Source organism: Triticum urartu, chromosome 4 (assembly GCF_003073215.2).
Source record: "Triticum urartu cultivar G1812 chromosome 4, Tu2.1, whole genome shotgun sequence".
Classification (NCBI taxonomy): Eukaryota; Viridiplantae; Streptophyta; class Magnoliopsida; order Poales; family Poaceae; genus Triticum; species Triticum urartu.
Genome location: NC_053025.1, coordinates 446,403,525 through 446,430,327, shown reverse-complemented (window position 1 = coordinate 446,430,327; position 26,803 = coordinate 446,403,525). Strand labels below are relative to the sequence as shown.

Sequence of the window (26,803 nt, the reverse complement as noted above, 5' to 3'; positions counted from 1 at the left end):
TGGGTTGGGTGGGTGGGAAGATCCATTGCCACCTTTGCTCTTCTGCTAATAAGGCTGGCGGAATGGAGGAGGAGGAGGCAACCAATACTTTTGTTGCTTAGTTACCACTTGAGTTGAGGAAGAAGGAGTTGCATCCCTGACTCGTTTCTTGGAAGCATCGCACTTGAGCTGAGCAGTCTCTTATTTCAGTGCCATGTTGTAAAACTCATCGTACTTCTTCGGCTCAAAAAGCACGAGATCTAGTTGGAGATCTTCTCTAAGGCCACCTCTGAACTGATAAATCATGCTCTTCTCGTCAGGGACGTATTGCTTAGCGAAACGAGCGAGCTTCTGGAACATGATGTTGTACTGGTAAACAGACAAGCTGCCTTGCTTCAGATTGCGTAACTCCTCACGCTTGCTCTCAACAACACTCTAAGGAATGTGGTGAGCTTTGAAGTCTTGACGGAATTCATCCCAGGTAATCACACGACCTCCTCTGGAATCTTTGTATTGCTGATACCACTCTGCAGCTTGGTCTTTGAGTTGGAATGAAGCAAACTTGACAAAGTCCTCAGGCCTGACGTTGCTGCACTCGAAATGCTTGCAGTTATCCATGAGCCAATCATCAGCGTTTGTTGCCTCGACACAGTTGCTGAAGGTCTTTGGCTGGTTTGCGAGGAACTGATTGAGTGTAGCAAACTGATTCTGAAAGTTGCCATGGCCTTGATTTCCTTGGTTGCGCTCTTGCAAGAGTTGCATAAGCATCTGTGTGTTGGCATTGGTAGCGGCCATCACAGCTTGCCATGCCTCCGGAGGTGGAAGTGGTGGTGGCGGATCAGGATTCTGACGCGTTGGAGGAGCCATCCTGAAGAGGGTGACATCTGTTAGCATCTTGACAGACATATATTCAAGCTAAATCAAATGGATCAAAATTGCAACATATAGTCTTAACATCCGAACAAAATGAACAAATGAATTCCAATTAAATGGTCACACTTCCATAAATTGAGAAGCCACTTAGATAGAGGTAGAAGAATAAAACAACAAGGTACGGACAAGAACAAATACTTGGTGAGGATTACCCAATCACAAACCAAATATTCATGGAAGAAATACTAGAGCTACATGAAGTCCCACCTATGAAACTCCCGAAATTTTCCCGGTTATGCAATCAGGTGTTGGGGATACAGGGGAAGCATAATATCTCACCCAAAGCTAGCAAATCCTACATCCAGCTGTATCCATCCTTCAACACATAACCAAGAAAACTTCAGAAATCATTTACCTCAACCTTCGAAAAGCATCCATTATACGAGTTATGGCAATACTCCCGAACTCCCGCCCCAGTACTGGGTGGCGTCAAGGTTATCTCACCAACAACTGCATAAAAGAGATTTTCGATGTCGGCGAAACTCAGGTATTCCAGAACTGCAACGCTAAAATTGTGACGACAACACCTCGGAGCTCAACTCCCCGGGACACTGCCACAACCCCTAAATGTCAGGAGGCACCAAGAACAATTTTCTCGTCACAAATCCATCGGAACGATTCCAAGATACCCGCGTGATCCTAAAAATTTTTAGAGAAAATTGAGAAGAGAAGAGTCAAAACTCTACGTGAGGATGCCTCACTAGAGCGACGAAGGGACTGAGGAGTAAAAAGAATCCTACTCTCCGATATATATAATCCTAAATGACTCAAAACTTTTTTTTCTAGACTCAACAACGCCAGCGATTCGATCAAGCAGGGGGCTCCTAAGTCGGGGAAGGCTCTGATTACCAACTTGTAACGCCCACGATGCGGCTATATCTCCCACGTGTCGAAGCACGACTTAGAGGCATAACCGCATTGTAAGCAATGTTGCAAGTGGGGTAATCTTCACACAACCCATGTAATGAATAAGGAAAAGAGGTACATAGTTGTCTTACACTTGCCACGTCACACAATAGCATAAATATCATTACATTCATCCAGATACAATCAAGGTCCGTCTACGGAACCAAAATAAAGACAACCCCAAATGCATGATGTCCCCGATCGCCCAACTGGGCTCCACTACTGATCGTTTGGAAAGGAAACGTAGTATCATCCTGAGTCCTCATCGAACTCCCACTTGAGCTCACTCGAATCTCCTGGAGCGGTATCATCGGTCTCTGCATCTGGTTTTGAAGTAATCTATGAGTCACGGGGACTCAGCAATCTCACACCCTCGTGATCAAGACTATTTAAGCTTATAGGTAGGGAAAAGGTATGAGGTGGAGCTGCAGCAAGCACTAGCATATATGGTGGCTAACATACGCAAATGAGAGCGAGAAGAGAGAGGCAAGGCACGATCGAAAAACTATGATCAAGAAGTGATCCTAGAACAACCTACATTAAAGCATAACACGAGACCGTGTTCTCTTCCCGGACTCCGCCGAAAAGAGACCATCACGGCCACACACTCTGTTGATTCATTTTAATTAAGTTAAGTTTAAGGTTTTCTACAACTGGACATTAACGAATTCCCAGCTGCCCATAACCGCGGGCATGGCTTTCGAAAGATCAAATCCCTGCATGGGTGTCCCAACTTAGCCCATCACAAGCTCTCACGATCAACGAAGGATATTCCTGTTGGGTTTCGTAGTAATTTCAAAAAAAATCCTACGCACATGCAAGATCATGGTGATGCATAGCAACGAGAGGGGGAGAGTGTGATCTACGTACCCTTGTAGATCGACAACGGAAGCATTAACTTGGTTGATGTAGTCGTACGTCTCCATGGCCCGACCGATCAAGCACCGAAACTACGGCACCTCCGAGTTCTAGCACACGTTCAGCTCTATGACGATCCCCGGACTCCGATCCAGCAAAGTGTCGGGGAAGAATTCCGTCAGCATGACGGCATGGTGACGATCTTGATGTACTACCGTCGCAGGGCTTCGCCTAAGCACCGCTACAATATTATCGAGGACTATGGTGGAAGGGGGCACCGCACACGGCTAAGAATATGATCACGTGGATCAACTTGTGTCTCTAGGGGTGCCCCTTGCCTCCGTATATAAAGGCTCAAAGGGGGGCTGGCCGGCCAAGAGGAGGCGCACCAGGAGGAGTCCTACTCCCTCCGGGAGTAGGACTCCCCCCTTTCCTAGTTGGAATAGGATTCGCGGAGGGGGGAAAAGAGGAAAGAGAGGAGGAAGGGGGGCCGGCCCCCTCTCCTTGTCCTATTCGGACCAAGGGGGGAGGGGCGCACGGCCCATCTATGGCCACCTCTCCTCTCTTACACTAAGGCCCACTAAGGCCCATATACCTCCCGGGGGGTTCCGGTAACCTCCCGGTACTCCGGTAAAATCCCGATTTCACCCGGAACACTTCCGATATCCAAACATAGGCTTCCAATATATCAATATTTATGTCTCGACCATTTCGAGACTCCTCGTCATGTCCGTGATCACATCCGGGACTCCGAACAAACTTTGGTACATCAAAATGTATAAACTCATAATATAACTGTCATCGTAACCTTAAGCGTGCGGACCCTACGGGTTCGAGAACAATGTAGACATGACCAAGACATGTCTCTGGTCAATAACCAATAGCAGAACCTGGATGATCATATTGGCTCCTACATATTCTACGAAGATCTTTTATCGATCAGACCGCATAACAACATACGTTGTTCCCTTTGTCACCGGTATGTTACTTGCCCGAGATTCGATCGTCGATATCCCATACCTAGTTCAATCTCGTTACCGGCAAGTCTCTTTACTCGTTCCGTAATACATCATCCTGCAACTAACTCATTAGTTGCAATGCTTGCAAGGCTTCAGTGATGTGCATTACCGAGAGGGCCCAGAGATACCTCTCCGACAATCGGAGTGACAAATCCTAATCTCGAAATACGCCAACCCAGCATGTACCTTTGGAGACACCTGTAGAGCACCTTTATAATCACCCAGTTACGTTGTGACGTTTGGTAGCACGCAAAGTGTTCCTCCGGCAAACGGGAGTTGCATAATCTCATAGTCATAGGAACATGTATAAGTCATGAAGAAAGCAATAGCAACATACTAAACGATCGGGTGCTAAGCTAATGGAATGGGTCATGTCAATCAGATCATTCAACTAATGATGTGATCCCGTTAATCAAATGACAACTCTTTGTCCATGGTTAGGAAACATAACCATCTTTGATTAACGAGCTAGTCAAGTAGAGGCATACTAGTGACACTCTGTTTGTCTATGTATTCACACATGTATTATGTTTCCGGTTAATACAATTCTAGCATGAATAATAAACTTTTATCATGATATAAGGAAATAAATAATAACTTTATTATTGCCTCTAGGGCATATTTCCTTCAATTCCTTCTCCCAAGATGATCCGATCAGACTCGGAATCCCGGTTACAAGACATCTCGACAATGGTAAAACTAAACCAGCAAAGCCGCCCGAATGTGTCGACAAATCCCAATAGGAGCTGCACATATCTCGTTCTCAGGGCACATCGGATGAGCCAGATGTCGGGTTGGCATAGACCCTGGTTGCCCAGGGGTCGCCGGACATCGCTCAGGTTGGACCAACACTTAGAGAAGCACTGGCCCGGGGGGTTAAAATAAAGATGACCCTTGAGTCCGCGAAACCCAAGGGAAAAAGGCTAGGTGGCAAATGGTAAAACCAAGGTTGGGCATTGCTGGAGGAGTTTTATTCAAGGCGAACTGTCAAGGGGTTCCCATTATAACCCAACCATGTAAGGAACGCAAAATCAAGGAACATAACACCGGTATGACGGAAACTAGGGCGGCAAGAGTGGAACAAAACACCAGGCATAAGGCCGAGCCTTCCACCCTTTACCAAGTATATAGATGCATTAAAGTAGACAAGATATAATAATGATATCCCAACAATAAACATGTTCCAACAAGGAACAAACTCCAATCTTCACCTGCAACTAGCAACGCTATAAGAGGGGCTGAGCAAAGCGGTAACATAGCCAAACAACGGTTTGCTAGGACAAGGTGGGTTAGAGGTTTGACATGGCAATATGGGAGGCATGATAAAGCATGGTGGTAGGTATCGTAGCATAGGCATAGAAATAGAGCGAGCAACTAGCAAGCAAAGATAGAAGTGATTTCGAGGCTATAGTCATCTTGCCTGCAAAGTTCTCCGAGTTGACGTTAGCTTGATCCTCGTAAGCGTACTCAACGGGTTCCTCGATCATGTACTCGTCTCTCGACTCTACCCAAAGCAAGAACACAAGCAAAGGGAGACACAATCAACCACGGTGCAATGCACAAGCAACATGATGCAAAACATGGCATGATATGCGGGATGTGTTATGCGATGCATATGCATGTTTCGGAAAAGAAAGATTGAACCTGGCCTCAACTTGGAAAACCAAGAGTGCCACTGGAAAGATGAGTTGATTTCGGTCGAAATCGATATAAAGATCACCGGAATCGGATGCACGGTTTGCAAATGACAAGCAAAACAAATATGGCACAGATCTGCGATTAACAGCACGAGGCCATCTAAATGCATCAATAACAAGCTACTGCACTCTAACATAGCAACAAAATACATGGTAGGGGTCCACTCAAGATGCTTGACAAAAGATGAACACTGAGCTACGGCTAATTCACTCAATAGCAGGTTCAAACAAGCATGGCAAAAGTGCAAAAGATATCAGGTTATAGACTTAGTGAAAATAACAACATGTCAGGAATTTAACATCAGGGAGCAATGTTTAGAGCAAGATAACAATATACTACAGCAACATATCATGGCAAAGCAAGGCATGGCATGAAGCTACTCAAAGCATACAACAAAAGTCCCTTACTGACCATAAGCCAAAAGATATCAGAAAATACAATGACATCCATGTGAACATAGCAACTTTCGTTAACAGATTCAGACTTAGTAGAAAACTGGAGCATGGCAAAACAGATATTAAGTAGGTATGTTTACGAGCTCGATGCACTCACCACAAGGCATTGCATGACAAACTAAGCATACACCCATCAAGTAGACATGGTATAGAAGCTAAACATGGCAAGAACAACCTCAAAGCATGCATGGATCAACTACAACAACCTCGGCAAAAATGCTTAACACGTAAACATTCTGCCAGGAACATTTTTATAGCAAAAGTAGAGCTCGATTGAGTCAAGCTAGGGTGCTCCATAATTGCAAACAAAGACATGGATGGATAGAGCACAACAAATCTACAAAACATCCTTACTGATCATGCTCAAAAGAGGCATGGATCACTCTGTAGCAACATGAATACATGGGAAAAAATATAATCAAGGAAAAGACTTAGAAGATTTCTAAGTCCCTGAAATCAGCAACATTACGAGAGCTACTTTGCATGCTTGTGCTAGTCACCACAGAGATCACAAAAATACATGGCATACACCCCTGTAAAGATGGCATGGCATACTTCAAAACACACGTAGGGCTCAAGTTCATAGGAGGCACACATTAAATATGGCAAAAATGACAAATGTACAAACTCTGATAAGAATCTGAAACTAATATAAACTAGCACTCTTGCAACAGCATTTAGGGCATCAAGATGAACTCAAATGAACATGGTGCAATGGAATGAAATGAAGTACTCGTCGAGACGAACAATTTGATATGCTACACGTCCAAAACGGAGCCACGGGTGTAGAGTTATGATGCGAAGAAAACGCTAAAATTATCTGGGACTTGGGGAAAAAATCAACCTCTCCAGATCTAGGGTTCCTCGCGGGTGCGCGAACCGAGGAGCTCCGGCGAGGCAACGAGCTTGTTCCGGCGAGGGGAAGGCGAGGGGGAGCCGGAGAAGGCGGATCCGGTCGGATCCGAGGTGCGCCGGCGACGAGGAGGCATCGGACGGCGGGGGCGGCGGCTCCCGCGGCGAGGCGACAAGCGGCGAAGGCGGCGCGGCGTCGGAGGTCGACGGCGGGGCGGCGACCGGGCGAGGAGGTCGACGGCGGCGGCGGCAGGGCGCGCAGTGGAGGCGGCGGGGCCGGCGAGCTGCGCAGTGCGGCGGGGCGGGCGGCGCGCGATGCGGGCGGCGTCGGGCGGCGGTGCCGGGCCGGGAGGGCCGCGGTTGGGCCCCGGCGGGCCCGCACGGTGGTGCGCGGCGAGAAGTGGGGCAGCCCCGCTGACGTGGCGCGCTCCGGTTGGGTGCGGGCGACGGCGGCTCTGACGTGGCGCAATGCTATTGGCCAGGGCAACGTGGCTAGAGGCGGTGGACACGTCCGGCGGCGCGAGGGGAAGGATTTTAGGGTTTCATCCGCGAATTTCGGGGGAGAGGACATATATATAGGTAGAGGGAGCTAGGAGACTCCAAATTGAGCACGGTTTTCGGCCACGCGATCGTGATCGAACGACCTAGATGATGGAAGGGGTTTAGGTGGGGTTTGGGCCACTTTGGAGAGGTGTTGGGCTGCAACACACACGGGGCCTTCTCGGCTCCTCGGTTAACCGTTGGAGTATCAAACGAAATCCAAATGGCACGAAACTTGACAGGCGGTCTGCTGGTAGTAAACCAAGGCCGCTTGCTAGTCTCGGTCCAATCCGAGAACGTTTAACACCCGCACACGAATAGAGGTAAAAGGGGACACCGGAGGACATAGGAGCGCTGGAATGCAAAACGGACAACGGGGGAAATACTCAGATGCAAGAGACGAACACGTATGCAAATGCGATGCACATGATGACATGATATGAGATGCATGACAAAGACAAAAGCAACACGGAGACAAAAACCCGACAACGAGAAAATATCATAACTTAGTGCCGAAAATGGCAAGAGTTGGAATACAAATATGGCAGGTTACACATGGGGTGTTACACCTAGGGTGGATGATTTGATGCCTATGGTATCCATGTTAGATAAAAGACTATCTAGTATTGCTTCTATGATGTCAGATGTTGGCAGATTAGTTCATCTTAAAGATGTGGTTTTTGCACTACCCATATTTGCTATGTGCTACATCAGAGTACCATTTAGCATTCTAGATCATTTTGAATATTCTGGAAGGTGCTTCTTATGGTCTGGAAATGGAATTAACAAGCATGGTAAATGCCTGGTGAAATGAGATAAGGTATGTATGCCCAAAAAGGCTGGTGGATTTGGTGTATTGGACCTTAGAACTAAATATAGAGCCCAATTAATGAAATACTTATACAAATTCTTCAATCATCAAGATATGCCATGGACGCAGATGATATGGAATACATATTACAGAAATGGCGAAGTACCCAGCTTCCACACCAAAGTGGGTTCATTCTGGTGGAGGGGCTACTGCTCTATTCTGAATGATTTCAAAGACATGATTGTTTATAAAGTGGCATGTGGCGATACTATCAAACTATGGTATGATAAATGGGATGATGAGGTACTCTTAGTAAGTTCACGAGCTATCCTCATTTGCTAAAGATGAAAACATTACTTTTGCCTCCGCTCGTATATAGGCCAACAATGATTTTTATGGGATGTTCCGTACACCCATGTCTGCCATTGCAGTGCAACAAATTATTACTCTGATGGATATGCTAGCAGTACAAGTTAAAACCCACAACAGTGACACATGGCAATTCAAATGGTCTTCAACTAAATACTCTACAAACATAATATATATTGAATTGATTAGTGACCCTCCTGATGCCCCAAGCCATTTTAGTGGATTTAGAAGTCTTGCTGCTTGGCAAAACAAAAATTATTCTTCTGGCTATTGCTGCTTGACAGGTTAAACACTAGGGACCTATTGGACATAAAGAATTTCTATTTGGAACCCGTCAAATGTGTTCTATGTAATGATGAACCAAATGAACACCTTATGCACCCGTTCTTTTCCTATGACTTCGGTCAACATTTTTGGCTGGCCCTAGGTATTGAATGGAATACTGATCTGAACAAACAATATGCTGGTGGAAGCAAAGGAGAGAGCAAACATACCACCATTCAAAGAGTGCATGATTGTTATATTTTGGAGCTTATGGAAGCACATAAATAGCATTATATTTGATCATAAATCCAAGAGCTTGGAGTATTGTATATGTTGCGTCAAAGTTCATTTTGAGCTTATCATAAAGAAGGCAAGACCTAATTTGAAGGAAGGGATGCAAACTTAGATTACTTGTGAATGTAACTCTGGCATAGCCAACTCTTGTAAATCCATAGTATATGACCCCACCCTATTAATGAAAAAGAGTCACAGTAGGGATTTTTCCCTACTGTTTTTGCTCAAATAATTATTTATTAAATATAAATAGCTAAAAGAATAGAAATTATCACCTAACGAGAAAGTTTAAATTTAAATTTTTAAAAAATTCAGGTTCCATGGAGCTCGGTGACCAAAACGCCCCACTCAGTGAAGGTTAGCAATTGGAAGTGGAGTTTCTTATCTCGATCTCAATTGCCCCTGGATGAACTGTAAATTAAAAAAATACATAATTTTGTTGTGGCAAACTTTAAGGGATGTTTGTAGTACAAGCAAAAATTAATCATGAAATCACATCGGTGCAAGGTGTTACTTTCACAGGCATTTTGCATGCATTTGCAATTTTTCTTAAAGTTTGCCAAAAAAATCAAAATTGCTTGATTTTTTTCTGATTTACTGTTCATAGGAGGAGCATTTGAGCTCGAGATTAGAAAGGTTCTTTCGCTATATATATATATATATCTATATATATATATATGGTAGTGGAGCCGGAGCTGATCAAATGATCAACGAAAGGCTAGAGTAGGAGTACTTGCCTCTGTTCTTGTTCTTCACATATACCGAAAGAAAAGAGAATAAAAACAGCTGTCGGCAGCAGCAGGTGCACAGACAAAAGTCACTCCACTTACTCCACAACGCCCGAAGTCCCCGTTCCGTTTCCGTTGCAGCGGCCCCGTCCTTGTGTTTTTGCCTTCTTCCCGGGTCGCCACCGCCGCCTTTATTACCAGTCTGCCACACGCTCCGACCTCGCCGACAACCTCTCTCTTGGCAATGGAGAGGCAGAGGGGTGGTTCCTCCCCCAGCCGCCCCGCGAGCCCCAAGAGCCTCCTCCTCATCTCCTTCGCTTCCTCCTCCCTCCTCTTCTCCTTCCTCTTCTCCCTCTTCGCCCTCCGCTTCGGCCGCCCCATCCACCTCCCCTTCGCCGCCTCCATCGGCGCCAACGGCTCCGCCACCGCGGTCCCGCCGGTTCGCGGCGGCGGTGGTGGTGCAGGAGCGGAGGTGTTTATTGGGGGCGGAGGCGGGGCCTTGGGGGAAGATTCGGCTGTGGAGGGAGACCGCCACGGGCGTGCTGGTGGTTTGCCCGTGGGCTCGGCAATGAAGGCTGATGAAGCCGGTCCTGGAGGTGGGATTTTTGAAACCCCCGCGGGTGATGCGGTTTCGGAGATGCCCGAGGTTGCGGAAGCGGGAGGCTATTCTCTCCGAGGTTTGGATTCGACAGTGGAGGAGAAAGGAGGTGTTCGACCAGGTGGAGACAGCGAGAAGCTGGCGAAAGATTCGGTTCCGGTGAAACCCAACTCCACCGAAGGCAAGAAAGCTGATGCCGTCTCGGCAAGGAGGTCAAATGTAGGCAATGCTTCTGCCTCCCACGGCCATGGGGCAGCTGCGTCAGTTGAGAAATCCGATAGAGCAAAGCCTGCGCAAGCTGTCAATTTCTCCACGGAAGCTTCAGGTTCAGTTCCCGTAGCGGGGACAAAAGGCGAATCCCTGCACGGTGGCCATGCCGGAGAAAAGGGCGATTCCTCTGCACAAGGGTCTTATGCTTCGCAACAGGCGGGCCAGTGGGAAATCTCAAACCGTTCAGCAAAGAACAACTCAGGAGAAGCTCCAGCCAATCCAAATACTAAGCAGGATGCTAATGTGATTCAGGAAGCGGTTCAGAGAAAACTGGATTTGGCGAGAAGCAGCATAGCGCAGTGCGATGTTTACGACGGGAGCTGGGTGTTCGATGAGAGCTACCCACTCTACGCAAGCAATTCGTGCCCATTCGTAGACCAAGGGTTCAGCTGTGAAGCAAATGGAAGAACGGAACAAAAGTATACCAAGTGGAGGTGGCAGCCAAGGCATTGCAATATCCCTAGGTGCTGCATTATTATACAATTATTATTATATTTCCCCAGTTTCATGGATGCAAGACTTTGCGTTTGAAATTTTTGCATTTACTGACTTAAGCTTGGTATATGAGCAATTTGGCATCTGCTAACTTTGCTTGCTGTTAAAATTCAGGTTTGATGCTAGGAAAATGCTCGAGATGCTGCGCGGAAAGCGGCTAGTGTTCGCAGGGGACTCCCTTAACAGGAATCAATGGGAGTCCATGATGTGCTTGCTGAGAGAAGCAGTGTCAGACCCTGCAAGGATTCATGAAACCCGTGGCCGCAAGATTACCAAGGAGAGAGGGGATTACAATTTCAAGTTCCTGGTTCGTATGTCATGAATCTTATGTGGAAGTAGTCCATTCAGTGTCTAAGGTACTGTGTAGGCATCATATGGGCATGGTTTCTGCAGGACTACAACTGCACTGTGGAGTACCATGTCACCCATTTCTTGGTGCATGAAGGCAAGTCGAGAATCGGCCAAAAGCATGCAAGGACACTGCGGATTGATACCATCGACCGGAGCTCGTCAAGATGGAAGGGGGCGAATGTGCTTGTGTTTAATACTGCCCATTGGTGGTCTCATCATAAAACAAAAGCTGGGTGAGTGCTGATGAGCTCAGAAAAGAATTAACCACTGTTTTTACATTTTAGTTAGTTTGCATGACAGGCATTTTATCTGGTTACGATAATTTAGATTTGTAAATGAGCTGCCACTGTCTATGTTTCGATTCTTGCAAATCTTAGGACTTGCAGAGTAAATGCTCTAAGAGTAGCATGTTTCTGCGAAGGGGCGCAAACCAACATAATTTATGGGATCTAAATATTGCATTTGCTTGCAGATTGAATTATTATCAAGAAGGGGATACTGTCCATCCCCACCTCGATGCCTCCACAGCTTTCCATCGAGCACTAACCACATGGGCATCATGGGTCGACCGTTACATTGATCCACGGAAAACGCAAGTGTTCTTCCGAAGCTCATCCCCATCACACTTCAGGTTTGCTCCCTCTGATCTGAGCTTTTCAATTCCAATACGGGCAACTTCGATTTTTTTGCTGCAATCCCCAATAAGCAAAACATGGTCAGCAATAACAACTTACCACTGGTTTCAGCGGCGGGGAGTGGAATTCCGGGGGGCACTGCAGAGAGAGCACAATGCCTCTTAATGACACTCGGGCAAGGCCGGTGCCCGAGAGAAATGCGATGTTGGAACAAGTGGCGAAGCAAATGAAGACTCCTGTAACAGTTCTGAACATTACCAATCTATCTGGTCTCAGGATAGATGGCCACCCCTCTGTGTATGGGAGTAAGGCAGGAGATTTAACAGCATCCAGCACCCAGGATTGCAGCCACTGGTGCCTTCCTGGAGTGCCTGATACATGGAATGAGCTGCTGTTCTACCATTTAGTATCCTCACACGAGAACGGTTTTACAAGTTAGTGACTGGCTTTCCATCTTTAAAATGTCCTCTTGTCCCAGCTAATATTGTGTACAGCAATTATTGGAGTATATATTTTCTCTCTGGATATAAATTTTATGATTGTTTTTTCCTTCTATTTCATCTCTTCCCAGCTGGTAATGTGTCAAGCAAGTTGTGATATGGATTCTGAAACATTTGCCAACATTTTGCACAATACAACTAAGAGAGTTTAAGTCGCGAATAAAATTCATCTTTTCCTTCCCTACCAAAAGATAAGACTTGTATAGCATAAATTTTTATTGCCATCTTGGTCCACCTCAACATGTAGATGTTCAGGCAACTCCAGTTTGAAAACCATGTATAAGTTCTCAAGAGTACAGGCAAGCATGTTCACACACAATTATGTTATCGTTCAGACTATCAATAAAAGCTTATTTGTCAGTCATCCACAAGCTTGGTACTTGGGACTTTATTTCGTAAGGAATACACATTCTTTTTATCAGGCCAACAATCGGTCTCCCTTGTATAATGAACTGGGATAGACGTTTGGTGAAGTATGGCAATAGTTTACAGCAGCCTATATCATCAGAGCTGCTCTTCAGCTATCAAGCAACTTTGTGTGCTCGACGATGAGAACCAGACGCTTCATCCTTCTTTGCTCCTTCTGGTCTCCTAGCCCAGGCTGGGGCTTGGTCCGGTCCATACCGGTAATCATAGAAGAGTTCGGCACTAGCTTCAATATGCTCCCTTGCATAGATACCAACCCGATGGTCACCGGCCACCATCATCACCTGGATAGGATCGTAAGATGAAATGAGATTACGGTGAAGACAAAGCATGAAGCTGCATTGTATTACAAATTACAATAGATTACGGTGAAGACAAAGCATGAAGCGACATTGTCTTACAACAATGCTTACCTTTGCATAGCAGTTGGGACTGGAGGAGTGATTTGCGAACTTCAATTTATCCCCCTTCCGATATGCATCCAATACAAACTGTGAAGCAATCAATCAAATTAAAGGTTACCACTTTGATTTCAACCATCTGTTATTTTTTCAATATGACTGTATGCAGATGCACGGCATGTGATGCAGGGATACCTGATCATTTAAATCAAAGAGGAATGAAGAGTTTGCCCGGTCATAAATTTTGCCGCGTTTGTCTGCTTCTTTGTGAGAAATCAATTCACCAGTGTACTCTCCAAGATAGTCATTCTTATGCACAGGGTTCTGGTGTTGCAAGAAAAAATAAAATTAGCCAAAAGAAGAAAGGGAAAGCTATCACACTCAAACAAGCTTCTGTGATCTGACCTTAATGAACGCACCCCATCCTGCAACGTCCGATTTTCCAAGCAAAATCTGAATTATGATCAACAATTAGCATGAAACAGGTAGCGTACAATGATGTCAAGAGGACAAAACTACAGGAGTATGTTATCACCCTTTGTTGTTGTTTTAGGAGGAGCTTCATGTTTCCGCACTGGTAACCATCACCTCTTTCTGGTGGCTCGCCTAGTGAACCATCTCCACAGCTGAAGAGAATGAACATATGTGAAGTTTGGCAAACTAAAACACGCCATAAATCTGAATAAAGCTAAACATGTGCATGATACGTAGCTAAAAACAAATCATTTAACCCTATCAAACAGTTATGTCAACATCTACAAGGAGATCTTATTTTATAAGTGCTGATTACCTCACCCAGCAGTTTCTGCAAACATCCGGATCACATTCTCGACTGGCAGCAAAACATGGGCATTGCCTGCTTCTGCACTGACTTTTTGCACAATGACAGCCTCTAAATCTGTTTTTGCAGCTTTTTGAACACCTAAATATGATAATTAACAAATGAAGCCAGGGTCAAGTTCTTTCTTTGCATTTGCTTACACTAATGAACCCAGGGTCAAGTTTTTTCTTTGCATTTGATTACACTAATATGATGATAAAAGAGAACTGTAGATGTCATTAGTCTTATGATCACTTTCACTTTGTGCGTCAAATACTCAATACACGCCCAATACTAAATGTTTTTTCTAGAATGCATATCTCTTGTCTTTTCAAGGAAATACTGTGGATGCATAAAATATCTTAAGAGATAAGGTGGGTAACGGATTTTTGCTCGATATAATGGGAACATACCCACAGTATTTCTCACAGCATGTCCCATTTTCCACACAGGGGCAATTTTTGTTGCACATTTCCTGGCACCCACACGGTGTATACTGTCTGTCACATTGCTTCCCATCACCAACTTTTTTCCTAATGGCTGGATGCCCTGCAGCCTTCGAAGGATATTTGTGCTTTCGAGTTCTGCCCCTTCGACGACAGACTTTTGTTCTCACAACCATGCCTTGCTCCTACAAATCCATGGACAAAAAATTATGATGCTGGCGTAACAATACCAGTGGAAAATGAAGTTAGTCTCTGCATGTTTTGACTTTTATATGTGCAGTAATACTGATCCTGGTTGCTTCATTTGTGAAGGCTGGGCTGGTTAATGATGGTAACTTGTAATAGGTGTGGTTCCTAATGGAAGGCTGAGACATGCACTCCTCCCATATCTTTCTGTCACTAAGTTAGCGATTTTATTGCATCTCTCCCTTTTTGCTCAATAATATTGCACATGTTGCTCCTCGAAATGAAAACAGAAAACCCACAGGAGCAGTAGAGTATGTCCTTAATTCATGGGAAAATGACTTATTTGTAACCCCTAAACCACTCAGACTTCGATAATCTACCATATTATGAACTCTGGCTGAACAGCAGTTATACAAACCATGTCTAAGATATTTCACTTTTGTGCTGAAAGAACACCTAACTTCATCGGAAGAAACAGAACCTCAAAATCAGGAGCATCATGCCATGCAATAAATACTAACTGAAGTACGTAATTCTTTCTGCAGCAGCAGCAGCAGTGACTGCATTGAGAACAATATGACTGCCAGCATTTAGTTTGTTTTAACATTCCTAATCTGAGTACAAACGAAATAGTGAAATAGAGCAGGAGACTACCAACGTGATTCAATACATACCATGTAGTTTTGTTCAGTTTCTGTGAAATCGCCCGAAATGGATTTACTCATGTTTGCTGCACCATTGTTGTACATGTAGCTAGCCACTTCCATGCAGGTTTTCAGGCCACATAATAGGTTTCTGACTATTAGACAGCTGTGGAATTAATCAGGAAAGCAACAGTTCAATTAATCAGGGAAGTCTGTTTCCACAAAACCTAGGGGGAGATAACACTTGAAATTGCACCTTATATATGTAAATTTACCTATTTTTCCCAAATATCTCTATTCCCTTCAGATATAAATCCCTCTCTAGGGTACTCCAATGAGAAAGAGGGTGCTCCCTGCTGGAACTGAACAAATTATTTGCTGAAGATTCTTTATTAGTATTTCTTGCTGCATCCTCAGCAGTACTAGTTGGGCTTCCACCGCAACTATCTTTATTAGAAGTTTTCTTATTGGGGTCATCTCGTTGATTGCCTCCAAATTCTCTGATATCTGGTCTTGTGTCACCAATCTCCGAAGTAGAATGATTATTCAATATATGGCTTGCAAAAGGAATATCTGAAGCAAGCGTCCTTGGCTTTTTATAAGGGAAATCATCACTAGACCTTGGTCCTTTTGAAACCTTGCGCTTCCCTAAACTTCTTAGAAGCATATCAGTGGATACATTTTCAGTTTCAGAAGCATCCCCAGAAGGCAGTGTAGTATGTTTTTCAGCACTTTCAAAAGATATTTTTGATCTGCTGGTTCCAACAGATATACTTGATTTAATGATTTCTTCCTCTCGGTTTGAATCTTCTGATTCAGATACCATATCGGTACCAACTTTGTGTAAGGTGGATCTTGACTCCATATTATGTGTTGCAGAAGAAGCATAATCATGTTTGGGTATGTCTTGAAATCCTTCTCTTCTCTGTGGACAAACTAATACCACAATTAGCCTCGGAGCACAGTAAACATGCTCAACTGAAAGGACGGATCTATAAAGTTATTAGTAGCAATTAAAAGACCAAATATTGTATAAAAAGTAATCAGCAGATTGCCAAAAAGTAACATCGGTCAAATTCACTGCCGTTGGCATCCACAGGTCGTGTTTCTCATTTCGCATTTTAGAAGAAGTGCTTGATCCAGTACTAAAAAAACTCCAGAACATGTTACAATGTGCACGCCTACAAAATTCCAATGCCAGGTCCAAACGTGCTGTGAAGTACTTAAAGGATAAATTCGCTCCATTCACTGTTCAAGTGTTCATATGTAATACAACTATCACTTGTCTTTTTGGTTCTCAATAACACAGTAGAATTTAAAATCAAAATTTTGCAGATGTGCATAACAGAGTGAATTGTAAAAATTAAGGTTTTTAGTATCTTTGGAATAGTGGATCGTGCCGTTTCTTCCAATATCTACAAGGAAACCCTCGGGCACCAAAACTCTAACAATGTTCCCCACCAATAGAAGTTCAGTAAAATAGTTTCATAGATTTGCTACAGGGGCTGGTACGATTTAACTGAAAACCTAAAGAAAAATAAGTTAATGCCAATGAATATAATTGTAAAATCTGAGGTGAAGCATACTCGAAGGTAGCACTGGTCACCACATGGACTCTTGTTTCCGTCGAGCTCAAACCCACAGGGTTGCTTCTCACTCTGACAAGAATAGGAGTTAATACTTAGCAGCACAGAGAAGTAATTTTATTAGAACATGAAATGAATTGTTACTCACTGGGAATACTAAGTTTTGAGAGCAGCCATGGAGACGGCAATCAAAAACCTGAATGAACATATATCATCAAATAAATCACACCCTGATGAACATAGTTGCACAAACCGACATTAAAAACAGGACTAGAAGTGGTAGATTGCCAGAAGTAGAATGTACCAAACATCTGCGGCAGAAGAGATTATCAAAAGAATCCAAAACTATATCCACAGTCTTGTCAAGAGGAAGTTGGCTCTCTATCTTATCAGAAAATTCAGAGTGCTTCTCGTGTTTCTCAAAAAGAAATTCAGATCTACCCTGGAATTGTAATGAAATCAACAGAAACAATTGTAAGTCAAAAGACATTTGCTATTTGTGGTGATATCACTTAATGAAGATCTTGCTACAAAGAATTTGTGTTTTTCGTGGCACATCACCTCGATTTCTGAAGGAGATGCATCAATAAACTGACAGATAACATTTAAATCCTCTTGACTTAACCCGCGTTCCTGAGTAGCTTTCCTGCAGCAGATAGTCAGAAACTCAGAATCAGACAAGTTATACATAGTTTTTTTTTTTTGCAAGGTTGATTGTAAAGAGATGGGGATGGCATTGCCATGATAGCACATAACAGGAACATTGTGCAAAGTAGTCATTATTTTTGCAGGATAATAATGATTAAGTTAACCAGATCTAATTAAGGAGTTCCTATTCTTATTCAAATATTTTTTTCAAGAAAACACAAAAGTTTTGTGTCTTTGAAAAGGTATATTCTTATATGTGCACAAGCAATTTAATTCACATTGCTTGACTAAATGAGCACTTCTGTCACAGGTTATTCTGGCCTCGAGAAAGTGTACCCATGTACAGACAACTTGTCTCTATTTAACTAAGTGTCACCTAAATAGCAGTCGATTAAATATTTAGCCTTGGTTACACAAATGTTCACAAAGTATAATATAAGTAGATTCATATTAAAGCATCCAACAAAAAAATGTGAAGTCGTAAACTAAATAGAACTGAAGTTCAAAAAGCTTGTGGTTTGTTTCAAAAAGGAACTTGAGGTTTTCAGTAGCACTGAGGTTGTGAAGAGACCAACATTGCATCTCCAATACCATGATAAGTGAGAAAATGGCAAAATTGGTGATGAAACAAGGTATTAAAGAGTAGTCTACTACTAAGTCCTTCTAGAATCTGTGCCAGCCAGCAAGCATTTTCAAGTTTAACATTAATAGGTATAAAAAAAGCATCTCGATTGGCCATTATAGATTCTATTATTATACCATATTAGCTGATCTTCTCCTTCAGTGAAAACATGCTTCTCTTCCTCAGGTTGTGGAATTTCTTCATCACTTTCACTGCAGATTAGAGCCTCGTTGCCAGCTGAATCATAGTAAATTCTCCTCCTACCAGCAATTGATTGATCATCGGCCATTCTTTGGTTTCTGCGCTGTGTTGTTCCAGAAAAAATAAATATCAAAGACAAAAGGAATGCAAGAATTGTCCTTATACCGACGTATGAGCCATTTAACAAAATCAAACTACTCAGAATAAATTCAGCTAATAAACTTATGCTAAGTAGCACGACGCATCAATCATGTCGATAGTCATATTTCTTGGAATGATCATGGATATACAGAATGCTTATGGATTTGCATATGTTCTTAAATTAAGGAACTCAAATTTCCCCACTTCATCCCAGAGCAATATCCTTGATAACGCTATCTGAACATGTCATGCTCAAGTAATTAAATATATGATTTGTCAAATTCTTATGCAGCTCCCCAAGCTAAAAAAAACTTCTACCTATGGCTTGCATGACTAAGTTGTTCAAATGCCTGAACCCATGCACATTCGAGTATCCACGCATATATATCTCAAGTTAATTAACTCTATCATGAGTTCATGACTAAGTTGTTCATCTAAATGCATGCACATTGAAGTATCCTTTCATAAATCTCAAGTTAACTCCATATGGCATATGAACTAGTACTGTAGAACTGAAGAGCAACCTAATATTAAGTCATCAAACAGGTCAAATAGAGTAGCAACACTATACTTGTCCAGGAAGATCCACGTGGTGTACGGAGGAATCTTATCAACCAGCAGCAGCTTCACAAGCTGCAAAACGATGGACTGTGCGCTGTCGCCGGAGCTGGAGAGCACGAGCGTCCCGTCGGCCGACAGGTTCTCCTCCTGCACGTGCACAACCTCCCTCTCCCCCGACCCTCTCGCCAGGTTCCAGCCAACGATCCTGGACTGGCCCTCCGCGGCGAGCTGCGACAGCACGTTGCTGCTCTCCGAGCCCCTCGACGCCGCCTCCGCCAGGGCGGCCACATCGAACAGGCCGCAGGTGTGCTTCCGCAGCGCCCTCCTGTTTGCCTCCAGCTTCTCCTGTCAAAGGTCAAAACAGGACACAGGTACAAAGCTCAATCCCCGGACCAGATTGAGTGACCCAACAAAACTCACAATTCACAACGAATTCTGTAGATGCGGTCGGTGCTCTGCTTTACCTTGATCGAGGCGAGGCGGGCCTGTTGGATTTGGCGCTTCAGCTGCGTAAGCTTCCCATGGAGCGCCATGAGTGAGGAGGTGCCCACGCCGAGCCCCTGATCCGGCCGCTGCGGAGCACGAAAGAAAAAAAAAAACAAGGGGACGGAAAAGGATCGAAACCGATCAGATTGGGGAGGGAGATCGAGGCGGGGAACCGGGCGGCTAGGGGAATCGGAGGCCGGCGAACGCTACCTTGGGGCCGTCCCGGTGGGAGGAGGAGTCGGAGGCCTTGGACGAGGACGACGCCATGGCGATGGCGCGAGCCGCCGCAGGCCCACACTCCTCCTGCTCCTCGACGCGAGGAGCCCTGCCTTCTCTGACCCTTGTCGACGCGACGGCTCTGCACTATAGCTAGCAGCATAGGCAGGCTAGGATCCTCTTTGCGGGAGGGTTAAGGTCTGACAGGTAGGTGGCCTGGCGTCAGTGGGGGCCTCTCGCTGCACGGGCTTCCGGATGGGCTCACGTCAAGTGGCGGCGGGCGTCGTTGGGTAGCGAAGGATTTAGAGGGTCCAAGGGAGGTCGTGGCCGTCTGCACCGCTGTGCTGTGATCCCGCCGACCACCGACCACCGTCCACCGGTGTGGAACGCAAGGGAAGCGATGGCGGAGAAAGAAATGCGAGAGACGTTAGGCTAGCCATAGTAACCATGGCCGTTATCATGCACTCGGCGCTAGCAGACACGCCGATGTACCAGACAATTAAAGAAGAGGGGGTTTTAGAGTAATTTAGGTAGATACCGTATCATAAAAAATGAAGTATTATGCTATTATGTTATATAATAAATAAGTTCATCTATGATACTATTTCATTCATAATATTATGCACGTATATGATACTCCTCACTATGAATAGCCTTAATGATTCACCTACGCACAGAACATAAACACACTTGTCGCAATAACACGGTAAAAGGGATGTCAGTCCTCTTGTCTAGCTAGTTACAAGATTAAACACAAATGATAGGGATATACTCCCTCCGACTTTATTTACTCCGTATATTAGCTTTGACTGAAATGTGAGCAGCCGTTCCAATGGGTACCTCCCCCTGCCGGCTGGACAAAGCTGAATACCGATGGTAGCTTTGTACAGGCCACAAGCGCAACAGGGGGCGGGATGGTCTAGAGACGATAGAGGGGAGCTCATTTTTACATCATGTAGGCAGCTGCTCACATGTGACAATAACCTTCAAGCAGAGTTGGAAATATGCAGAGAGGGACTGTAGTTGGCTTTGTACCGTACCAGCCTGCCCATCTTGGTGGAGTTGGATTACTCTGAAGCGGTGTCGATGCTATCGGCCAAGTCAACAAACCGATCACAAGTCCGAGCACTAGCAGAGGATATAAACAGGATGATGCTGAATCTAGGGAGATTTCATTTTCTCACATTAGTAGATCACAACATAATGTCAGTCATGCACTAGTCGTGTATGGTCGTAGTACCCCTCGCATGGTTGTCTGATTGAGGTCAGGTTTAGACTGCATTATAAACATTTCCGAGTCCGAGAAGCCTCCGTGAGTCAATGAAATCTTCCTTTTCCCCGCAAAAAAAGCTTTGACTGAAATCAAACTAAAGTTTGACCAATTTTGTAGAAAATAATATGAACATTTACAATAACAAATTTATATGATGTGAAAATATATGCAATTATGAATCCAATGGAATTGATTTGGTGGTGTATATATTAATATATTTTTCTTCAAACCTCTTGAAAGTATATCAAGTTTGAATTTAGACAAACTTAATATGCAGAGTAAATAAAAACAGAGGAAGTAAATAGTAAGAAGGTAAAAACGGCAAAATAGTAATAGCAATTGTGTAGAAGAATTCAGTAATGTAGAATAGACCCAGGGTAGACCCGGGCATGAACAACTCGGCTCAAAAGCCCGACATCCAGGACGGGCTCGGGCTCAGCTTTTACGCCTGAAGCCCGGCTCGAAAGCCCCAAAATAAACCCGAATAGGGCATAAATCAATATTTTATGACAAATATAGGTATAATATATACTCCCTTCATCTCATAATATAAGAGCGTTTTTACACTAGTGTAGTGTCAAAAACGCTTATATATTATGGGACTAAAGGAGAATTCTGAATATCCTAAAAATCATTATTTTAATCAAAATAGACACTGTTCATGTGTTCCGAGTCGGTCCGGGCCGGGCTCGGGCTTTAAAAAGCTCAGTCCGAAGTAAGCCGCCCCGGCAAATGCCCAGGTTTAACCAAGGGGGGCAGAGTTTCACTATTGGCATCTCTCTCGAAAACAAGCAAATGGCATGGTAAACAAATTACAGTGGGCAACTGAGCAAATTGCAATATTTAGGAATATGATCATTCATGTTATCTCATTTATGCATTACGTCTATGATAATTAGAACGTTAATCCAACTGCATCTACTAGTAATACTCCACCCCGTAACCGCTATCCAGCATGCATCTTAAGGTATTAAGTTTGCAGGAAACAAAGTATCACAATAAGCAAGATGACATAATGTAAACGAGAAGAAGTCAATCAATATACACAAAACCCGTCATTTTATTCTTAGTGGCAGCAATAAAATACGTGCCTTAGCCCTTTTGTCACTAGGTTAGATCACCGCCAGACCTTTTTGTCACTGGGTTAGATCACCGCTAGATTGAACCCACGACGAAGCACCACTCCCTCTGGAAAAAACACATCGAACTTAGCCAAATAAGATAGATAGTCGTAGAGTATGCAAAGCTATTTTATTGTATAACAAAAAATCTCAAAAGATTCAATTGATTTCAATGAACAATCTGATCATAAAGTGACAATTCATCATGTCCCAACGAACACACCACTTATTACATTGAATTGATCCTGATTATGTCACGGGAACATGATATTGAAGATCTAAGAGAGAGAGAGAGAGAGAGAGAGAGAGAACCATCTAGCTACCGAAGAAGAAGAAGAAGAAGAGGAAAAAGGAAAAGAACAGAAAAGAAGAAGAAGAAGAAGAAGAAGAAGAACAAGAAGAAGGAAAAGAACAGAAGAAGAAGAAGAAGAAGAAGAAGAAGAATAGGAGAAGAAGAGAGGAAAAGGAAAAAGGAAAAGAACAGAAGAAGAAGAAGGGATGGTCTGAAGAAGAAGAAAATAGAAATGTAGTTATATATAAATATAGATTTTTTATCGGGATTGAATATTCATGTTGATCAGGTGCATTTAAATATGCAGTTGTTTCGCCGCTGCGAGGGTCTGGTGTTCGACGACCTCTTCGTGCGTTTGACGAGCTCCCCTGCGTTCGTGGGTGAGCACAAATTACATCTCCTCCTGATGGGAAATGTAGCATGCAATTTCAAAAAAATCCTACGCTCACGCAAGATCTATCTAGGAGATGCATAGCAATGAGAGGGGGGAGTGTGTCTACGTACCCTTGTAGACCGAAAGCGGAAGCGTTTGACAACGCGGTTGATGTAGTCGAACTTCTTCTCGTCCCGACCAATCAAGTACCGAATGTACGACACCTCCGAGTTCTGCACACGTTCAGCTCGATGACGTCCCTCGAACTCTTGATCCAGCAAAGTGTCGAGTAAGTAGATGAGTTACGTCAGCACGACGGTGTGGTGACGGTGATGGTGAAGTGATCCGCGCAGGGCTTCGCCTAAGCACCGCGAGAATATGACTGAGGGTGTAATCTGTGGAGGGGGACGCCGCACACAGGTAACAGATGTTGTTGTTTTTTCTAGGCGCCCCCCTCATATATATAGGTGGGAGGGAGAGGGAGCAGCCAAGGGGGCGCCCAAGTAGGAGGAATCCTACTTGGGGCCCTAGTCCTATTTTTTCCCCTACCATAAATTCCGGAGGGGGAGGAAGGAGGAGGGAGGAGGGAAGGAATGGGGAGGCCGAACCCCTCCCCTTCCTTTCTCTCTTCCCCTCTAGGTTCGGCCTATATGGGGGGCGCAGCAGCCCATGCTGGCTGTTGCGTTTCCCCTCTTGGCCCATTAGGCCCATATCTTTGCCGGGGGTGCCCGAAACCCCTTCCGGTGACCCGATATGTACCTGGTACCCTCCGGAACACTTTCAGTGTCCGAATACTATCGTCCTATATATCAATCTTTACCTCTCGACCATTTCGAGACTCCTCGTCATGTCCATGATCTCATCCGGGACTCCGAACAACATTTAGTCACCAAATCACATAACTCATATAATACAAAATCGTCATCGAACGTTAAGCGTGCGGACCCTATGGGTTCGAGAACTATATAGACATGACCGAGACACCTCTCCGGTCAATAACCAATAGCGGAACCTGGATGCTCATATTGTTTCCCACATATTCTACGAAGATCTTTATCGGTCGTACCATAGTGACAACATACGTTATTCCCTTTGTCATCGGTATGTTACTTGCCCGAGATTCGATCGTCGGTATCTTCATACATAGTTCAATATCATTACCGGCAAGTCTCTTTACTCGTTCTGTAATACATCATCCCGCAACTAACTCATTACTCACTTTGCTTGCAAGGCTTCTTATGATGTGTATTACCGAGAGGGCCCAGAGATACCTCTTCGATACTCGGAGTGACAAACCCTAATCTCGATGTATGTCAACCCAACAAACACCTTCAGAGCTACCTGTAGAGCATCTTTATAATCACCCAGTTACGTTGTGAATTTTGATAGCACACAAGGCATTCCTCCGGTGTCCGGGAGTTGCATAATCTCATAGTCAAAGGAATATGCATATGACATGAAGAAAGCAATAGCAATAAAACTGAACGATCAGTATGCTAAGCTAATGGATGGGTCTTGTCCATCACATCATTCTCCTAATGATGTGATCCCATTCATAAAATGACAACACATGTCTATGGTTAGGAAACTTAACCATCTTTGATTAATGAGCTAGTCTAGTAGAGGCTTACTAGGGACATGGTGTTTTGTCTATGTATCCACACATGTATCAAGTTTACGGTTAATTGTAGGATCTTGAAGTAGATGTGTCTAGAGGGGGGTGATTAGACACTTAATGCTAAAGTTGCAATTTTTAAGCTTTTTCGGTTTAAGTGGAGTTTAGGCACAATTTCAACACACACAATACATATCAAGCAAGCATGCAAGGAGTATATGAGCAGCGGAATGTAAAGCATGCAACTTGCAAGAATGTAAAGGGAAGGGTTTGGAGAAATCAAACGCAATTGGAGACACGGATGTTTTTCCTGTGGTTCGGATAGGTGGTGCTATCCTACATCCACGTTGATGGAGACTTCAACCCACAAAGGGTAACGGTTGCGAGAGTCCACACAGGGCTCCACTTACAGCGGATAACGGTTGCGCGAGTCCACACAGGGCTCCACCCACGAAGGGTCCACGAAGAAGCAACCACCCACAAAGGGTCCACGAAGAAGCAACCTTATCTATCCCACCATGGCCATCGCCCACACAGGGCTTGCCTCACTAGCAGTATATCTTCACGAAGTAGGCGATCTCCTTGCCCTTACAAACTCCTTGGTTCAACTCCACAATCTTGTCGGAGGCTCCCAAGTGACACCTAGCCAATCTAGGAGACACCACTCTCCAAGAAGTAACAAATGGTGTGTAGGTAATGAACTCCTTGCTCTTGTGCTTCAAATGATAGTCTCCCCAACACTCAACTCTCTCTCATAGGATTTGGATTGGGTGGAAAGAAGATTTGAGTGGAAAGCAACTTGGGAAGGCTAGAGATCAAGATTCATATGGTAGGAATGGAATGTCTTGGTCTCAACACATGAGTAGGTGGTTCTCTCTCAGAACATATGAGTTGGAATGGTGTATGTGTTCTGATGGCTCTCTCACCGAATGAGGAGGAGGTGGAGGGGTATATATAGCCTCCACACAAAATCCAACCGTTACACACAGTTTTCCAATCTCGGTGGGACCGAATCAACAAACTCGGTCGGACCGAAAATGTAAACCTAGTGACCGTTAGAGATTTCGGTGGGACCGACTGGATCAACTCGGTGGGACCGATGTGCTAGGGTTAGGGTAAATCCAAAACTCGGTTTGACCGATTACTCAAACTCGGTGGGACCAATTTGGGTAATAAGTGAAACTGAGATTTGGCCAAGCAAACTCGGTGGAACCGATTGCATATCTCGGTGGGACCGAGAATATTGCAATGGGTAACAGAGAGTTTGCAAGCCCATCTCGGTGAGACCGAGATCCCATCGGTGAGACCGAACTGATTAGGGTTTGGCAGTGGCTTATGACAAGTGAAACTCGGTGGCGCCGGATAGGAAGAATCGGTAGGACCGAGTTTGGCTTAGGGTTTAGGTCATATGTGGAAGTGGGAAAGTAGCTGAGGGTTTTGGAGCATATCACTAAGCACATGAAGCAAGAGGCTCATTAAGCAACACCTCATCCCTTCTTGATAGTATTGGCTTTTCCTAAAGACTCAATGTGATCTTGGATCACTAAAATGTAAAAAGAGGAGTCTTGAGCTTGAAGCTTTAGCCAATCCTTTGTCCTTAGCATCTTGAAGGAGTTCCCACAACCTTTAGTCCATGCCACTCCATTGTTGAACTTATCTGAAACATGCTAGATAGAAATGTTATTCCAACAAGAGATATGTTGTCATCAATTATCAAAACCACCTAGGGAGCACTTGTGCTTTCAATCTCCCCCTTTTTGGTAATTGATGGCAACATACATCAAAGCTTTAGATAAAGATATAAAGAACAACAAGTAAAGCTTTGGAAGGACATGTAACAAGCATAGGCTCCCCCTACATGTATGCACTCATGTAAATATGAAATATAGAGGCATGTGAGAGCATAACCATGACAGAGTAGGCAATGTGTTACATGCATCTTGGCCATATGCATCAGAGCAAAAGATTATCAAGGAAAATACCTTCATGCTCATGAGTCCTTCTTGCAAACAGTATGTACATAAGCAAGAACTCCTCATACTCATGATTTTGATGCATATACTTACCTTGTGGTCTTGAGTTGGCTTAGGATGGAATGAACCTGCACAAACAAGGTTAGATAACACAGGTACGTCCACTAGCCAGAGCAAACAAAAGAAACCACAAGAATACCAAGACTGGGATGACATG

General features: G+C 44.2%; 2 protein-coding genes across 3 annotated transcripts; one reads left to right on the top strand and one right to left on the bottom strand.

Moving 5' to 3' along the window:
* The first annotated feature begins 9,819 nt into the window (after window positions 1-9,819).
* Window positions 9,820-12,610, top strand: LOC125551965 (protein trichome birefringence-like 6). The gene is made up of 5 exons (XM_048715392.1): window positions 9,820-11,038; window positions 11,184-11,376; window positions 11,463-11,653; window positions 11,893-12,051; window positions 12,167-12,610. Exons 1-5 carry the CDS (start codon window positions 9,951-9,953, stop codon window positions 12,492-12,494), a joined length of 1,959 nt encoding a protein of 652 aa, XP_048571349.1. The 5' UTR covers window positions 9,820-9,950; the 3' UTR covers window positions 12,495-12,610.
* A 143-nt stretch (window positions 12,611-12,753) lies between these two features.
* LOC125551964 (histone-lysine N-methyltransferase EZ1-like) lies at window positions 12,754-20,201 on the bottom strand. Of its 2 annotated transcripts, XM_048715389.1 has the most exons (17): window positions 19,934-20,201; window positions 19,702-19,809; window positions 19,248-19,582; window positions 18,472-18,633; window positions 17,626-17,710; window positions 17,369-17,506; window positions 17,213-17,260; window positions 17,065-17,136; window positions 15,754-16,403; window positions 15,509-15,644; window positions 14,616-14,833; window positions 14,173-14,304; window positions 13,918-14,008; window positions 13,788-13,835; window positions 13,578-13,706; window positions 13,395-13,472; window positions 12,754-13,265 (listed from the first exon to the last, which is right to left on the bottom strand). In XM_048715389.1, the coding sequence occupies exons 1-17, from the start codon at window positions 19,988-19,990 to the stop codon at window positions 13,080-13,082; spliced, it is 2,673 nt and encodes an 890-aa protein (XP_048571346.1). In that variant the 5' UTR covers window positions 19,991-20,201; the 3' UTR covers window positions 12,754-13,079. The 2 variants fall into 2 exon arrangements, with proteins under 2 accessions (XP_048571346.1, XP_048571347.1); XM_048715390.1 differs by lacking the exons at window positions 19,702-19,809; window positions 19,934-20,201 and having other exon boundaries at window positions 18,472-18,638; window positions 19,248-19,526.
* Window positions 20,202-26,803: the final 6,602 nt, after the last annotated feature.

Excerpts from the sequence above, each read along its gene's own strand:
- LOC125551964 (XM_048715389.1), bottom strand. The coding sequence starts at position 19,990 with ATGGCGTCGTCCTCGTCCAAGGCCTCCGACTCCTCCTCCCACCGGGAC. Across the intron at positions 17,711-18,471 it reads GGAGAAGATCAGCTAATATG|GAAAGCTACTCAGGAACGCG; the intron begins GTATAATAATAG and ends TATCTGCTGCAG. Across the intron at positions 17,507-17,625 it reads CATCTCCTTCAGAAATCGAG|GGTAGATCTGAATTTCTTTT; the intron begins GTGATGTGCCAC and ends TTACAATTCCAG.
- LOC125551965 (XM_048715392.1), top strand. The coding sequence starts at position 9,951 with ATGGAGAGGCAGAGGGGTGGTTCCTCCCCCAGCCGCCCCGCGAGCCCC. Across the intron at positions 11,039-11,183 it reads AGGCATTGCAATATCCCTAG|GTTTGATGCTAGGAAAATGC; the intron begins GTGCTGCATTAT and ends GTTAAAATTCAG. Across the intron at positions 11,377-11,462 it reads ATTACAATTTCAAGTTCCTG|GACTACAACTGCACTGTGGA; the intron begins GTTCGTATGTCA and ends TGGTTTCTGCAG.